Source organism: Phalacrocorax carbo, chromosome 8 (assembly GCF_963921805.1).
Source record: "Phalacrocorax carbo chromosome 8, bPhaCar2.1, whole genome shotgun sequence".
NCBI lineage: Eukaryota > Metazoa > Chordata > Aves > Suliformes > Phalacrocoracidae > Phalacrocorax > Phalacrocorax carbo.
This window is the reverse complement of record NC_087520.1, coordinates 5149695-5168320: the sequence shown is the minus strand read 5'-3', so window position 1 is coordinate 5168320 and position 18626 is coordinate 5149695. Positions and strand designations below refer to the sequence as shown.

Genomic DNA, 18626 nt, shown 5'->3' with positions numbered 1-18626 from the left:
AGCATACCCCCCCCGCAACAGTGTACTATTTTTGTTTGATTTATTGAGAGTTTATTATCTTGTGGGATCACTGGTGAAACTAAAGACAACAACCACAAAACCCTTCACTTCTGAAGCACCAAAAAAAGGACCTCTTTCTGGTGCTCCCCAGAGCTGAATGAATATTATCAGAGCCATTTGAGAAAACTGGCTTGTAACGAATTTAAGGGAGTTGGATGGGAGAGAAGGCACCTTACGCTGCCTGAAACTTCATCTCTTCCCGTCGCTCAGCGATGGTGTGCATTTGTTGGAAATCTGAAGGTAATTTTATTCTGCACAGGTTATTATACTGCATTTCCCAGCATGGTATTTATATATCACTACCGCAGCTACATACTGAGGATGGGCTTTTTAGGGAGTTTAGAGCACTGTTTTCTATATACTCAAAATAATATGAAGAATGAATTACCACTTGCAGCAACACACCTAATAGAGATATTTTATTGCAGTTTCCCCCAGATTCTGTGGGCTTAACTTAGTAACTAAAACATTCAACTCCGACAAGCCTTAACTATGGTAAAATAACAGATTCAGGAATTAAAGAAAAAAGTACGGATTTAGAAACTGACAGAATATGTTAATCACAAAGAACCCAGTCGGTGCAAAGCCAAATTATTTTGGATGGAGCAATGTTAGAATATGGAGAAACAAACTAAAAATATCCTTTCCCTGCTAGGCAAGGTTACAGAAAGGAGACAAACATTGCTGCACTCCAGTTAGACCAACCGGCTTTAACCCATAGTTGTTAAAACTTGGAGGCACAACCTTGGACAAATTTTGCTTTCTGTCAGGGCCTTTTGCTCACTGGCCTCAGTAGAAATCAAAGCAGTAAGAATTTTAACTAATCTCTCTTCAAAGAATTTATACCAAGGAACAACAAAACGAGGTTGCGAGCCATCTAACTCCCCCAGTGAGGCCACATCTGGAGTGCTGTGTCCGGTTTTGGGCCCTCCAGTTTAAGAAGGACAGGGAACTGCTCGAGCAAGGCCAGCGCAGAGCTGCCAAGGTGATGAGGGGCTGGAGCATCTCCCTTGTGAGGAAAGGCTGAGAGACCTGGGTTTGTTCAGCCTGGAGAAGGGAAGACTGAGGGAGGATTTCATCAATGCCTATAAATATCTAAAAGGTGGGTGTCAGGAGGATGGGACTGGGCTCTTTTCAGTGGTGCCCAACGACAGGACAAGGGGCACCGGGCACAAGGTGGAACATGGGAAGTTCCACCTGAACATGAGGACAAACCCCTTCCCTGTGCGGGTGCCAGAGCAGGGGCACAGGCTGCCCAGGGAGGCTGTGGGGTCCCTTCCCTGGAGACATTCACCCCCCGCCTGGACATGGTCCTGTGCCCCTGCTCTGGGGGTGCCTGCTCAAGCAGGGGGTGGGACAGGATGAGCTCCAGAGGTCCCTTCCAACCCCTGCCATTCTGTGATTCTGTGACCTCTGTCCCCAGAACGACTCCGATATTTCTCTGTCCTGCCTTCATGCAGGATATGAGAGATGATCAGCCTCCAGCAGAATGAAAGCAACCCCCTTCTCTTCCCAACAGTGACCAGTGCCTTTAACAGAGTTTTAAGTAGCCAGTTTCACACAAAAACATTCAGTATCCTCTGTATAAGAGGATTCTTCATGGGGTTAAAAAGATTTCTTACCTTTTTTTTTTCTTTTTTGACCAATTTATGTTTGCTGAACTGTATTAATGAAGGCTCCTTCTCCAAAGACTAAAGGGATAGCAACAGCCAGCCTCTGAAAGAGCATCATGTCTTGGGCCACAGCGATTTCTCATTAATTCATAGAAACTCAAAGATGGCAACATGGCAAAGCAGCCATTAACATGTAAAACCTGCCCAGAGGTCTTTGGTTTTTCCTCTATCTGTTGATCCACTGCAGAAGCCTCTATTTTAGCTGTTCTCATGATTCATAGTACACCAAGTGAGAAATCTTGCAAACATGTATATATTCATGGGGTTTAGCTGGGAAGCTGTCACAGAGTAGCCACAATGCACAGATCAGTGGTTATGCAGGTCTAGTTTTTCCCAGTTAGGATATAAAATTGGTAGAGGATCATTTGGGATTTTGAATTTACTATTTGACACCACTAAAAAGCAAAAGCTTCTCCACTTCAACATAAAACTAAATGGGATTTGAAAGGAAGCTCAGGAATTTTCTGAATTGTGCGGTTTTTTGGAGAGAGTTCAAAAATTATAGTTCCCGGCTCCCTCAGGGTTTAACAAAGGTTACCCTGACCAGGGGAAAGCACAGCTCTCTCCTTCTGGGTTGTTATTTGTGGCCAAAACACCCCTGGGAGTTAGCACTGGAAAGAACACAGGAGGTAGAAAGATGTTTTTTGAGTACGTTAAATGACTGGAAGATAAATGTCCTTCTTTGAGCATATGCAAAAATACCCCTAGGCATCAACGGTCTTAAGATATTGGCATGAATTACAAGGTACGCCAGAATTAAGATCTACCTTATTCCCAATTCTCTGCTCATTCACTGAGACAATGTGGAAAAAAAAATCCACCCCACATATAAACAACAGGATGTCTTTAGGATATACAGCACTTCATCAACTAACAGTGCTCACCTCATGCTTCAAGCCAAACAAACTGTGCGGGTGCGGTAGTCACAGTGCAGAGGTCTAGGTGTGCTGCCTTCTGAGGGACAGGGTTTATTATTCAGGACTTGATGCAATAACAGCTTCACATAGCTTTTGGATTACAAGACTTGAGTCTCAAAACAGTCTCTCAGATTACAGGCTGAGGGAACATCTACCTTGCTGGGAACACAGTGGCCAAATGTGCCTGAGTCAAAGGAGCGATCTACAAAGGTACTCAGCATTAGGCAAATTCTAGTTCTCCCACTGCCCTGTAGAGTTTCCCTTTTGTTATTTGTGAGAATTAAGTCAGGAATGCCAAATACATTGCTACAGTTAGGAAGCCCCCTGCAGCAAATGAAATCATCAAATCAGAACGAATGTTGAAAACCTGCTGTTGGAATAAGGAAGTAGTAACGACTCCGTAAAAATATTTTTCCTGTAGAAAACTCCATCAGAACAGTCACATCCCATGAAACCTATCGATTTTCACAACATAGGTCAGTGGAAGAATTGGGTAACGTATCAGATCTACCACATACAGCTTCAGGCCATGACAGACTGTGTCAGGCCTAGACTCTGAACTCAGAGCAAAGAATTGAGTTCACAGATTTAAATTTTATTTTTAAGCAAAGGACAAAGAAAAAGAGGAGGGGGAGAAGAACGAATAATTTGTTCTTGTACATCCCACCAATAATCTCTAAATTTTGTACAGGGAGCAAACACATATGGCTGATTTAATTTTTGTTCTCCACGGTTTTGGGCCCCTCACTACAAGAAGGACATTGAGGTGCTGGAGCGTGTCCAAAGAAGGGCAATGAAGTTGGTTAAGGGTCTGGAGCACAAGTGTGCTGGGGAGCCGCTGAGGGAGCTGGGGGAGTTTAGCCTGGAGAAGAGGAGGCTGAGGGGAGACCTTCTCGCCCTCTGCACCTACCTGAAAGGGGCTGTAGGGAGGTGTAGTAACAAGCGATAGGATGAGAGGAAATGGCCTCAAGCTGTGCCAGGGGAAGTTTAGGTTGGATATTAGGAAAAACTTCTTCACCAAAAGGGTTATCAAACATTGGAACAGGCTGCCCAGGGAGGTGGTGGAGTCTCCAGCCCTGGAGGTATTTAAAAGAAGGGTAGATGTGGTGCTTGAGGATATGGTTTAGTGGTGGACTTGGCAGTGATGGGTTAGTGGAGGGACTCGATGATCTTAAGGGTCTTTTCCAACCTTAATGATTCTATGATTTCTTTAACCATATCCTAACTTGTCTGTCTTTCTGTCTTTGCTTCCCCATCACCACATGTTTCCTTGATTTTCCCTTGCAAAACAAAACCAAAGCTAAAAGTTAACAGAATTTAATCCAGTTCTTCATCTAACTGTGGACAGGATAGGTCTCAATGCTTGCTAAAGCTCTGCTGAGTATCCTGTTTTCCATCAGGAATGGCATTTGTGTTTCCGGAGAGGCTGAGTCATCCCTTAGTCAAACCACATACAGGGAAAGCTGTACAAAACCACAGCTGGGTAACAGCACCCCACGCCTAAAGAACAGGTAGTCCAGCCGATAGTTAGATTATGAAAAACCAAGCCGTGTTGCACTAAATACTCAACACCTGCGACACTTCAACAAACATTTGTTAATTGTGCTCCTGAATACAGACTTCTCCTAATTAAACACAGCAGCCCTCCGTTGCACACGTTTCACTAGTAGTGTCTCGTTATTTTGCTCATTATTTTTTCTCCCATTTCAAGATTGTTGGAAAATTATTTCTCTTGCACATCTTAAGATCAAATTTGTTACCTAATGTTATGACAACAGGAGGTGATTTTTCCATTTTCAAACAAAAAGAGACATGATCATGGACTTAATTAGTTTGCAATGATTCAATTAAAATTTGCAGAACAACAATGTACCTAATTAGAAGCATAATAATTATACCAATGTACCTTTCCATCTTTGAAGGGACCATTAGTCATTGAGGTGGTATGTTTTGAAAATAAGGATGATCTTAAATTACATTCTCTGATTAGTTAAGTGCAGTCATCGTCATGTTCAGGTAATTGCTTTATTAACTAGCTTAATTAAACTTCCTGTAAAACTGACAGCTACAGAGTTATTCTTCTTAATGTGTTGCTGACAAAAACATTAACTAATTACATAGTGCTCTTTACAGGGCTTACTTACCTCACAAGCCTAATTCATTAGTACTTTAAAGAGCTTTGAAAACTCTGAAACGTACTATGGAAGTGCTTTGCATTGTCAGAGTATTAAACAGGGCTGTTATACCCAGGAAACAGCAATTTCTCTTTACAAAGTTTTATAATAAGAGAGCCCTCATGCATTTTAAAACATCCACTTTTCAAGTGGTAACTAGAGACTCAGTGAAATTGTTGAGAAACCTAAAGCCCACAGCGTTCCAAGTTACCAGCAAAGGGTGATAGTGAGTTTCTAAAGTTTCCAGAATTATAACAAAATTATGCAAGTCCAAAAAAATGCTAGGAATGGTTGCTGGAAACTGGGTATGAGGACTGAGTAGATACAGGCCACATTTTACATTTGTGTTCAAATTTCGTAATGCGCAAGCACTGAATTATTGGTGGAACTAAAGAGTCCCACCACCCAGCAGAACTAGTTTGTCATCGGGAAAACAAAACAGGAACAAAAATCCCACCATGCCACAACCAAACATCTTCATCCCACTCAAGTTTAGTCCTTTTGTGAAGCAGATAAAATAACCCAGATCAACAGCGGAGACAAGTTTTGAAGACACTTCAGAAAAAGAACCAGAAATATCTAATGCCTAAAGGCTGACAATATTATCAAGCAGTACAACTTCCATATATGAAGCTAAATCAACTTAAGATCCACTAAAGTACTCAGCAGTTTTGTCTCCTATTGTGATAGTTTGGGTGATGTTTTTAAATCCCTCCTAGCACAAAATCTGGGCATAGACATCTCATAATTTTCAATACTTGCCCATTTACCTTTGTGTCAGAAACCAACTCCTTTGAATATTTTCCAGTGGGAGATGAAAAAGGTAAAAAGTTTCTTTTGACCAGCCCTCAAATTAGTTGAGACACTTCAATGGATTTGATGGAACTGAGATAGCAAGTTAAAAACCCTGAGCCTCTACCTAAATCAACCAGTAAGCTTAAACACGGTGATTTGTAGTTTGCCTTTTATATCCCCCCCCCCCCCAAATCCTTGTATTATTGAGTGCTTTGGGCTGGATCACTCTCCCCAGTTTTACCAAGAAGTTCTCACCCCTAGATCTACAATGTCTTTCTTCATGAAGAAATTTTCACTTGTTTAAAACCAAAGTTGGTTTTGATGAAAAGCCATTCAGTTAGAAAACCTCAAGAAACTCTGCTGCGCTGACTTCCTGAGGATGCCTGGACCTGCCCTTAACCCAATATATTAACCTCAGTGAGGATCCATGATTCTGTTTCACACTTTTTTAACCCTCAGTATCAGTTACTGAACATCTCTAGAGATGTCCAGGCATAACAGCACACTGCAGTAATGGTCCTCAAAAATATGCCACATAGCCCGTATTTCTGCTGGGCCAATCACATTTCCTCTGCTGCTCTGCAAATGGATGCCTTCAGAGAACCCTTATTCCTTACACTCGAGGTAGATGGGCACAGTCAGTTCCCAGATTCACCAGCACGATAATTAACATAAGCAAAATGCTTTCTTTCAAAATGCAATCTCTGCAGAAAGCACTAGAAGAAAGAGCGTAACAGTCTGAGGATCATCAAAAAGCGCAAACCAGCAAAATGATAATGCTTCTGCTATTTTGCCATATAGCCTTTGTGAATGGAAGATTTTTATTATCCAATCAGGAATAACTACGACATCACTTAAAAGAACAACAATTAAAAACGCATTTTATTTTCCTTTCCTGGAATTGAATACTTAAAGATTTCTTGAAATTTTCATAAGAGAGCAAGTCAAAGCCCTCCATATTCCACAAGCTCTATTAAGCATCATCCCAGATCAAGTTCTGCAGTCTTAATTTTGCTTTGAGGTCTCAAACTAAACTTTGAACATCTAGAAACTAAAAATGCCAAGCAGCGATATAAAGAATACTCAGGACCTGTTTAAAAAGAAATTTCAACCCAAGTCAAAATTTAAACAGAAAAGGAATACACTTCTTTCTTAAAGACCAGTACTTTGATGAGGTATGTTAGCTCCTTGATCAGCTTGCCTTATCCAAAGATATGGATGCCTCCACTTTTGCATGAGAATCCAAGAACCACGTTAGTCCAGCCCGCTGATCCCTCAGCCAAGTATCCTACCAAGTTGTGGACCCCTAAAAGTAAGAAAACTACAAAGGAGTAAAAGAAAGAGCAAATTAGAAACAGAACAAATCAGTCCTGCTGAACCACACCAATCATCCCAGCTCCTGGTAAGCACTGGCTCAGGGACTCAGCGTGCTAGAGGTTTACCAGCCTGCAGTGGAGCCGTTCTCCCTGGATTTATATAAATCCTGTTTATATCTTTGGCCTGCAGAATACGGTGCTGCAGTGAATTTCACAATTTTATTTTGTACTAAAAAAATAAAAAATACTTTCTTGGCTTTGAAACTACTGGTTTATAATTCCATTAGATTTTGTTTTATGAAGTACAATGTTCCTTTTCCAATATTAGTCATGATTTCATATAAAACCATGCGTTAGTGTTCTAGTTAATTCTTTGCAGGTTCCACTCTCGGACAGCCATCACTGCCCTTCTCTGAGCATTTCCTAGTTCCACCATGTCAGCTTGGAGATGAAGTGATGATAATGGAAGGCAGCGAGAAGTCCAGGCATTCACAGAGAAACATAGTCGTGTTTTGTGCTTGTTCGCAATTCCTTTTTTAACACTTTATTTGCATTTTTGCCTGGCAGTGATTGTTACGTCGTCTTCGGAGAAACAGCCAGAATTATTCTATGATCAAGTGGCTAAAGGAGAGCCTGTGATACTTACTTTTGGTTATTTTCTCTTAATGTGAATTACTATGCATTTATTGACGCCCAAGTTTCATCTGCATTTTATCAGTCAGTCATACTTCTGCAGTATCATCTCCTTTTCATTCCGTTTCACCTCAGCTAACAGTTCACAGTATGGAGAAAGCAATCCCCAGCACAAACATTACCGGTAGTGTTGAACGGTAGCCCCCGGTCGTTAGTGAAATGCTCTCATGCCGTTCTGCCAGGCCATGAACTATAAGCCTGAACCCCATCTCCTGCCGAACCCCGTGCTGTGCTGGCAGGAAAAGGCAAAAACCAAACCGAGCCAGGATGGATCAAAATGCTGGTGTGCGTGTGTATTCCGCCTGCCTGCCTGCGTGAGTAGATGACCAATATATAATTTCAGAAGACTTTTTTCCTCCCCCCATGAAATGCAGTGGCTACTCTCCATCTTTTGTTTACGAGCTTAGCAGGAATCCTTTCATTTGCCCAGCATATCATTACACGTTCACAAAGCAGCTGACGCGGAGCCAGATACGAATACATACATACAAATGAAAAGCAGCCTGGTATTTGCCCGCACTCAAATGCCCACCTTTTTGCATTTTCACAGTCAATATGGGAACATGCCAGCACTGCAGTGCCAGAAATAATACATGCCAACAGCACTGCATATGAATAAAAAATCACCAAAGAAAAGCTTTGATTTTAGTGACTTAAGGGCAAGAAAGAGGAATCACATTAACTGGTGAAAACTAATGGTGAATTTGAGGAAGCAGCTGTATTCTGTTCATAAAAGATATCAGAAACCCATGATCATTACTGACCATAAAAATGTTATTTGTTAGGACATTTAAATATACCATTTAGTTTTAATGCTTTGCCTGAGGTATTTTAATCTCATTTACCAAAATTTGTCTTTTTTTTTGGGGGGGGGGGGGGGGGCGGGGGGCAGATGGAATCAATGAAGCAGAGCTTTTAGAAGAAATTGTAGAGAGGCAATGATGTTCTACAGGTTACTGTAATAACACGCTCACAGATTGACTATGTACTGTATACAGCAAAGGACAATAGTACTGCTATAAGCACCTCCTTGATATTGCGTAAGGTTGAGCAGACATGTATCCCCTTGCTAGGACTGGATGTTACAAGTGGATTACCAATCAGCATGGCACTGGAGGAGCCTTCAATCAAAAAAGAAAATTTAGAAAGAGCAACTACAAATACGCAACGTGACAAGCAATCACTGCTGTGGAACAGTACTCGGAAAGCACCAAAACCCTGCCTTCCCATGGCACTGGCAGAGAACGTGGGCAAAATTTGTGGAAAAGAAGTCTCTGCACTTGAGGGACCAACAAGATGTTGCAATTGTCAATTGCTAGGACAGGAGCAACTGATAATTAAACACACAATAAATGAAGATGAGACAAATTTACTTCAGAATAAATCTTCTAAAAGTCTCCTTTAAAAAAACCATACCACTCCAACCAAGGGAGGTATGGCTTTGAGAGTCAAGCATGTCAGCAACGGGAATTGCTTGATGTCTTCATTACAGCTGTCAGGCTTACACCGTAGTCACCATAGCTTGGTGAATTTATGACATTGGCAGAATTTATGATGAAAACCATTTGGATTTTCTGGTAAGAAATACAGAGGATCAAAAAAAGACTCAGAGCAAAAGGGATGCAGGTAAGACGCACAGAAATTAGTTCAATGGTATGACTCAATATGCAATGAAAACTATTTACTACAGAATATCTTACATACCCTGAAGAGTTCAGACAGAAAAACTTGTTTTCAAAGTGACCCCAATTTTAATCCTAAACACCAAAGCAAAATCACCGTAGTACATACTCCTAGAGAGTGTTAAAGACAGTAGCTTGTTTAACAGGCAACTTGGAACCCTTTTTCTGTAGTCCGTGTGTACAAGTATAAGAGAGTTTCTGCTGATTTGCTCCACTGGCCTTGCAAATCCTTCAGCTGGAATAGAAAAGAGGCCTAAATGAATTAGCCATGGCAGCATTTTAATACTTATGTCCATTAATGGATGAAGAATTCAAGCTGTCCAGCTGAGAAGAGAATGCAGCTGTAGTATCATCATCGCTGTCACATCAGAGCAGAGAATTTTTTCCCCTGATCACTTTAGTTTTCTGGATTTTTTGGGGGCTATTTTTGGATTTTAAAGGGTAGCTTTATCATCTGTCAAACCTTACCTTCCATGCAGGAAGAGAAGAAAGCTGCAGGGGTATTCCCTAAACATGACTTCCAGTGTCTGAAGTGCTGTTTATGGAACACGTATCCGAGACATGGAAGGCTTTATTTGATAATGGGAGATCTAGACTGTTGAATGGCTGTGAAGCCAGCTTCTTTTATTGCATCAAGCCCTAAGGTGATCATATTTTCAGTATAAAATGAGCCAATTTATCCCCACTGGGTTATGGGAATTTTTCTTTATGGTACCATATATGCTCCATGTGGCACACAAGCACATTAAAACTGTGGTTTAAATGAATTGTAATACGTTACCCATGCAGCCTGGAAACAAAAAAAATTAATTAGGAAAAATAAAATATCTATCACAGAGCTATGACACTGCCAAGTTATTTTACCATTTGGAGACCAAATCTTAACACCAAGAACTATCCCAAAATCCTCTTGTCCGAACAAGACAATCTGATCAAATGATTTTTTTTCTGTGGCATCATCAATATTGAAAGTGGCCTACCTCATTAGCAAGAATGAGCTATTTAGAGAAACATGAATCATGAAAGCCGTAAGATTCTGATTTGTCATTCTGATTTGCTGTTTGTCAAATATGTAAAAATCTACATTTATCAGCACTTTTTACATAGAAAAATACCAAGAACTAAAGTAGACTCTAATTTAATACTGCCTATTAAAAAAAGCGATTTCATCATCAACATGATACAGCTTGGATGACCACACCTGATCCCAGGATTTCAGGTCACAAGCAGAGCTTACCTTGGTAGTATACGTGTGCCCATCAGATCCACAGACAGCGTTGGCATGCGTCATGGGGCAAGGCTTGCATTTCACCATGTTAGCTGGTCCAGTCCAGTGCTTCTGGGCCAAGTTTCCTTTCTTTTGTCGAAGGCTATAAAATAAGAGACACCAGGTTTTTTTGAACATGTTTGTATAAATCAGAAGAATGAAAACTTCTGTGAGTAAAGCAAAGCTGGATTTTCAACACAGTATTAATTTAAAGAAAGTAAATCAAATGTAGCTCCTAACAATGGTTCTATAATACGGCACATTACAGCAGGCAACACAGAAGTCATAAAGTAGCAGGCAGTCCTAGATTTACAATACTTGGCAGCTTCATTTTGATTTTTAACTACAAATGACCTCACTTAAAAATACAGCAATTTGTTCAACTACACAGCGTTTCTGGTGAAGCAGGCAAGTAACATTACATCAGCTTGTATTTAGCGACGTTTTCATCAGGCCTTCGCTTAGTTGCCAAGTTACTGTTAAGGTAGCAACAATTTTAAAAGAAAATCCTTTGAAAAAACATTGCAATTTATATTGTGCTTAAAAAAAATGTATAAAATCACCAAACAACTTTATCTTTGTACGTGCACTAGCCCTCTTTACCTGCCAGCTACTGAACAGCTGTTATTCTCAGATCAATCACAGTCCCCCTAGGAACACTATAAAGTGGCAGAGAGAATCTCCAAATCTACAAATGCATTTGTACCATGGGAGTGACTGCAGTTGTCCTCGAGTCACGGACTAGTCAATTATTGCATTAAAAATGTCTATGAAACGACATCTGCTCCAAAAACTTATTGCAAAACATGTGCAATTGATTCTGATTAATAGCTCATTTCCCTGTCATAATGAACTACTTGACTGATACAACATTAAGCAATTATCACCAGCATACTGCCGTAAGCTGATTGAAAGTTTGCTTTAGAAACCACAAGTCGATGTTACAATGCAGATTCATTTTGGCCACGTGTACTTGTCTTTCACTTGAAAACATTTACAAGGGAGGCAAGGCATTGCATCAGCTTTGCTGAAGACTGTTAAGAAAAATAACTGCCATCTGTTCTCATACCACAGTAAAAAAAGATATAACAGTTAAGCTAGAAATATATTTCAATGCGCTGGTGAATGACTTTATCACAGTTTTAGAAAAATATATACAGATATATTTTAAAGCAATTTCACTACAGCTTGCAATTTGCTACACAATACTGACTCTGACGTAATGACACATTCAGCTGCTAAAATAATAAAAATTCTATTCTTTCATCTCAGTTCTAGTTTTCTTCAAGTCTAACCTTTGTCACAGTGACGAATAGTACTATTAAGAAGCTTGCGTCCATAGAAGGAATCCAATCACACCAGGGAAACTACAACATAGTTGCCATCACCGAAACATGGTGGGATGATCACCCAACTGGAGTGCCGCAATGGATGGCTATAAACCCGCTGGAGAGGCAGCCTGGATGGGCCGAGCCCAACTGTAGGAAATTCAGCAAGGCCCAGTGCCGGGCCCTGCCCTTGGGTCGCACCAACCCCAGGCAGCGCTCCAGGCCTGGGGCAGAGGGGCTGGGAAGTGCCCGGCGGAGAAGGCCCTGGGGGTGCTGGCTGACAGCCGGCTGGGCATGAGCCAGCAGTGCCCGGGTGGCCAAGGAGGCCACCAGCCCCCGGGCTTGTGTCAGCCCTGGTGTGGCCAGCAGGAGCCGGGCAGGGATGGGGCCCCTGTGCTCGGCACTGGGGAGGCCCCACCTCAAATGCTGGGCTCAGATTTGAGCCCCTCGGGACAAGAAGGCCCTTGAGGGGCTGGAGCGTGTCCAGAGAAGGGCAGCGGGGCTGGGGCGGGGTCTGGAGCACAAGTGTGCTGGGGGGCGGCTGAGGGGGCTGGGGGGGTTTAGCCTGGAGAAGAGGGGGCTGAGGGGAGCCCTTCTCGCTCTCTGCAGCTGCCTGAAAGCGAGGTGGGTGTCAGTTTCTTCTCGCAAATAACAGGCAACAGGACAAAACGATATGGCCTCAAGCTGCATCAAGGAGAGGTTTAGATTGGATATGAGGAAAAATGTCTTTACCGAAAGAGTGGTCAGGCAGTGGCGCAGGCTGCCCAGAGAGGTGGGGGAGTCACTGTCCCTGGAAGTATTTAAAAGATGCATAGATGTGCTTAGGGAAATGGTTTAGTGGTGGACTTGGCAGTGCTAGGTTAATGGTTGGACTTGATGATCTTAAAGGTCTTTTCTAACCTAAGTGGTTCTATACACTATGAAAACAAAAAACTAGTATTAAAGACTAAATTTCCCTGTTATTTTGAAAAAATTTTCTTAATGCACAGAACAGCTTTCCCTCTTTCAGATGCATTCTGCCTTGCAGAGTTACCATTAAACCAGATGCTAAATGCTGCACATGGGAGGTTGCTTTGCTCTGAACCCCCAAATACAAGTCTGCAGACGTGCTTTCTTATGCCAGGGCTGTACAACCCATTTATTTAAGTCTTCCAGAGTAACTCTTGATTTTTCTGCAGCCCCCTTGCCTCCAACAATACTTTGTTACTGAAATGTAATGATTATCTTATTTTCTCAACTGTTTTGATTACAGGCATATCTTTTGTCTTTTCAGCCTGACAAGAACATTTCCTCATTCACTTTACTTTCAGCCCTGCACTTCTGGAAAACACAAACTCAGAGTCAAAAATATGTTTGGATGTAGAACTGTAGATACTGATGAGCAGAGACTGGAGGCAGGTGTAGATGTGAGAGGTGCTGTGCTCCTTTGGATGGATCATGGTGCAAAGCAGCCTTTTTACCTTTGCACAGACTTTGATTTCCACAATCTCAAAAGACAGACCCTTGTCTATATGCAAAATCATAGAGAAGAAAGTTTCAGGATTAGTTATAGAAAAACAGCTAAGAAATGCTAAACTTGAAGTGTATGATTTAGTGCCGCCGTCATCAAAGCCATTAGCCACAAAGCATGCAGGATGGAGATGAGCGATTGAACTAATGAGCACCTCATCAAAATTAAATGTAGACTGAAGTTCTTCGCTAGACTGATGCCTAACAAATCATAGGATCTCAACGCTCTGAGAGGCAAACATTGTACAGCATTTGTGGACCAAACTACATTCAGCCATTTTACACCATAACCTTGAAAGAAAAGCACACTCCAGACATGACTGCTTATCACTCTCTGCTTAACCTTACATCCCCCTGCTCTTAATTTCCTTATTCTTCTCGTGGTCCCTTCAAGATTCATACTGCAAAGCCAGTTTCTATTCTAAGACTCTTATGGAGCTAATAATGTTTCCCACTCTCCCATCCTCACTAAAAAAAAACAACAAACAAACAAACCAACCTGAATTTGTCCATTGAAAGTCATTTCAGCAGCTCATCAAGCCCGGTGGCCCCTTCCATCACTTTACTGGGAGTAAAAAGAACATGCACAGCCTTAGGCCTAAGCTCTGATCTCGCTGCAGCTGCACGGAAGCCAACAACAAGCCACGTGCATAAAAGCAGAGCCTCTCCCTTAGCTAGTAACGGTTTCACCTGAACTTGATTTGTAGCATTTCACTTACAGACACTGACAGTAACACTATTCTCTTCCTCCCCGACACATTCAAGTTCAGGATCTCCTTTTGATAAGACGAGGAAATTCATTCCCTCAGAAAGAGTGATATTTAATAACAAGATGAATTCACCGTGGAGTGTATCTCAAAGCATTTTATTCTTTTAAAAACTTAGCAATTTTAGTAGCACTTCATGTAACGTGCATAACAAGGCCGGGGACTGCTGCAAGAAACCTGCAGCGACCCTAACCTTCTGCACACGTGATTTAGTCGGCAGCATAGTACAGCAGCAATTGAGTTGCAGGAAACAATTCGGGTTTCAAAAGCAAATATATTCTTTCCAAACTACAGTTTTGTCAGAAACAAAGCACAAAACGTCACTGTATTTGAAGCAAGTTAAAATAAGTTTTTGTCAGCTTGGCCATGTGAGCAATAGCTAAAAGTTTGACCTGGACACCCAGATTCCACACCCCCGCCAAAAATATGTGTAAGCACGTATTTCCTAGGGAGAACATCTATTTTTCCAAAAGTAAACATATATTTTTCTGGTCTGATATTTTGAGCGGCTGGATAAGACTTTTGGAAGCTTTTCAATCCTATAACCCCTAACAACACATCAAACATCCAAACAAACAAATTAAAACCTAGACAAGAATATTGGCTGCCATAAGCAGCCAGCCTGCAAATCCCTTCTCAATGGAAGGGCACATTCACATACTCTGGGAACACGTTTTGCTATGTTAATGAACTTGTTTTAGAAAAAAATATAACAGGAGCAAGGCAGGCCAAAGCAAATTAGGCCCTTTTTTTTTTTTTTTTTCTGACAAAGCAACCAACTTTATCCTGCTTTAAGACTCGGAGTTGAAAGGATCTACTACGAATCATCAGAAAATAACAACAGTGCAGAGAGAACAAACCAGAAACTCCCCACTGGGGTAAAAGTCTGCCGTGTTTATAAGGACGAGAGGACCAAGTGTTTTCAATATTCCAGAAGCAAATAGACATGAATGTCTTGCTTAAGTATTAAGAGTTACAGTCAAACCCTGCCTGCTTTTGCTTTTCAGGCTGGGGAACTGATGCACTGAAAAGCATAAGATTTGAGGAGTAGTTAAATTTCACAGGATTCAGCTTCTTAACATTTTAGAACGTAAAGAAATTTGAGTGGTTTAAAACATTCACACTCCAACACAGGGAGAACATACATGGACTCGGCTGCCTTACCCATTACACGGGCACGCTGCTTACCGCACGCTGGGGCACTACAGGGAAGACTACATCTGTTGGGCTGGCACGGGGACAGGGAGAACACGGCAGCACCACCGGCCAGACGCGAGGACCGTACGCGGCCGCGCCGGCCCGCCACGCTGCGCAGCCTGCCCCAGAGCCACAAACACCTGCGCTTCGGCACGGGTCTTCCCAGCACAAAGCTTGGGCTGTGAAAAAGGGACCTCTGAAGCTCTGGGAAAGCTGGCTCCACCCAAGATTTCAAGGCTTCCAGGTGTGCCCTGGGCAGGCAGAAGCTTAGCCCCAGTGAGAGGTGATGTGCGCAGCTGGCAGCCTTGCCCCAGCTGCCAGCCCCAGGGCTGCGAGTCACCCCGCCTCCCCCCATGGGGCTGGTGACCCGGGGCTGCGCCTGGCCGGGAGCGCAGGCTCGGCACCGAGGCAGCCTGCTAGGGGAGGTTTGAACGCGGCCTTTGAGGTAGCAAAAGTTTATCAAGCCCAATGCCTCAAACAAAACACTTCATGCTGAGACTTTTTATTTTTTTAAAAAAAATCCACAAGCTCCACTCCTGACCCAGTCTCTGAGTGGATGACGAGGGCTGTGCTGTTTAGGGACCTCTGCATCTTTGCTTATAACAATTTGCTTCAGGATGGCACAAAAGACCATATACGGCAACAACCTCTGGCAAAGCCAGAGGCCAATAAAAGTCCCTTGCACATAAATGATGTTTGTTTTTTTTTAAAATTTACATTTATGTTTACAATTTGTTTTATTTATGTTTACAATTTGTTTTATTTATGTTTAATTTTAATGTTTACACAGGTCCTAGAACTATGAATAACTTCATTTTTATTTGCCTCGAAATACTCTTGGAAAAACTGAAAATTTAAAAAATATTTTAAAGTCGACTTTTTAAAAGGGAATAATTTATCTTTCAGGGTGAAACCTGTAGGGGCATCACCAAAGAGCATCATGACCACTATATAGGAAGTGAGAGTGGATATGAAATGGCCAAGCTCAGTTTCACTCAATACTTACTTCCAAACTATTGCACAAAGTTAATTTTCTCACCAGTTACTGAACAAATTGATAGATTTTAAATTATTTACTTATTGAGAAGACAATGATCTCTTAGCCCCTGTTCTGCACCAGATTTCTTCTGGTGATGTAGTCTCTAGGTGAAACTGGTGAATATAGTACGATATGACTAGGTGGCCTATAAAGACATAGAATTAAAAATGGGACCTTGTAAATTTGACACAGAATGTGTAAAATGAGAATATCAATGTTTAATTTTGAAACAACAGCTTATCAGAAAATAGGCATATTCTATTTTAATGAGCTGTATAATTTTGCTACCTATGATAACTACAACTCAGAAAAACAATTGAGAAATTATAATATAATTTAAAATGACAAATTATATTAACTTTTTAAAATTTCAGTTAATATTTGTCTTACCACTGCCAGCTACAAACAGCCAAAATAACAACAGATTGTATAAGCAAGAGCAATTCTGTGCTTTTATGTAGCTACATTTGATCATCCAAGTGCAAATTCAATTGCAGCTGTAAATGAACTTCAATATTAATAAAGATATAAAATGCACTAGAATTCAGAATTTTCATCTCGAAGAAAATTTACAACGCTAAGAGTATGTTACTCTTTTTCAAGACTGTTATTCCCAAATGCACACACAGTAAATTAGCAGATTAAGCATTGATGGGTTTAGTGAATTATAAATCAGGCTCCTTTGAACACATGTTGGCAGGCTATTTTTTTTTAAAGTCATGCCAAAGTTTTGGGAGGAAGGGGACAGAAGATCCTCCTCGGGACTTCAGAATGTATTTACTAATTTTATTCAACAAGAAAAAGACACTTCTTTATCCAAAGGAGTTTTTGTTAGACGAATTTTCAAAGGTCTGCTGCAAGTAACAGCAGAAAGTTTCTCAAAAGAACCCCAGCAAACAAGTTACACAATTTCTTCTAACAGAAAGTGTCAGGTAAACAAAATAGAGAGGTTGGGACTGTCTCTTCTTGTTCTTGAAGTCACTGTTTCACTGCCGTTACACAAGCATAGAATTTGGCTCAATACACGTTGCAAATTACTTGCAGTGCTCACCTCTGTTTCTGCTGCCTAAAATAACACAACTGCTTACTTCAGGTCCTATCTGAATAGTATTGAGCTGGTCAGGAATTTTTGGATGAAACAGGCCTTAACTACAAAATACTAACTTGACAAAACCAAATTATTTCATGGAGATATACTGGTGTTACTGGACTTTCAATGACATTGCTGCTGGAGGTCTCGAAGGTTTTGTGCCAGTTTATCGCAGGCTGGAAGTGACCTGGAGGTCCTAAGGTTGGGGCTTTGCAGATGCCTTGACACCTAAAGTGCTACAGGGACAGGTTCCTATTTCCTCTGCTCTAAAGACAGGGAAGTCTGAAAGCCCTCAGAGTTCTGGACCTAGCTGGGCTGACTGAATGGAAGACCATTTCTCCCCAATGGTCTCTTCCAGAGACCTCTTCCACGGAGCAAAGGCGATCTCACCACCCTCAGGGTTCACAGGTTCCCTGGAAGGCAGGTTGGAGTTAGGCACCCACACGTGGGCCCAGCTACTGCAAGAAGTCTCCATATAACGTTGTCTTTAGGTGACTGAGAGTTGTGTGCATTAACTTTCAATTACAGCTCACATGGATATATTCCTCAAGATTAGGATTAACTTCATCCACCTGTCTTTCTTTCTAGACCTTATATCAAACCAAAATGCCATATGTCACATACAGCTACTTATCAGTCAAGCCCTACTGAAATAAAATCAAAAAGTTCAGTGCACCAAAGCAGGTACCAAGTATTTGTCCTTCCTGAGAAGCTGGAAGGAGCTCTCACAGAGCAAACTTAAAAGGTTTCCTGAAGCTGCAACAATTTACTGTGGAAAGAGTTTAAAATGTAGTGCCTGTGCCTCCTCTATGCCTTGTGCACAGTTTGTTCTTGCCTCCCTGAAGGTAGCTTATCACACTAAAGATAAACCCAGCGGTGCCTGGCTGTTTCTATCTTTCCGTTGCATAAGCTGTTTCTCTTGTTCTTGAGGAAAAGAATGCCAGAGCTGAAATTTGCCAGTATAAATGGCAATGCTCTCTTCTCTCTTTGTATTCTGTTTATTAGAGCTGAGAGTTCGGCCTCATTTCTTCACCCTTTCATATTTTTCACAAGAGCTGAATACACCTTGAGCCACTACCAGTCAAGTTATGTGAAGAAAACAGTCTACATGTATTACCT

At 41.5% G+C, this 18626-nt stretch overlaps 1 protein-coding gene across 1 annotated transcript in view; it reads right to left on the bottom strand.

Annotated features, from left to right (window-relative positions):
• SPOCK1 (SPARC (osteonectin), cwcv and kazal like domains proteoglycan 1) overlaps nucleotides 1-18626 on the bottom strand; it is a 333797-nt gene that overhangs the window by 96030 nt on the left and 219141 nt on the right. The window contains exon 5 of the mRNA XM_064458363.1: nucleotides 10548-10680. Within this exon, the coding sequence (XP_064314433.1) occupies nucleotides 10548-10680 (133 nt within the window). The remainder of the gene's footprint in view (nucleotides 1-10547; nucleotides 10681-18626) is intronic.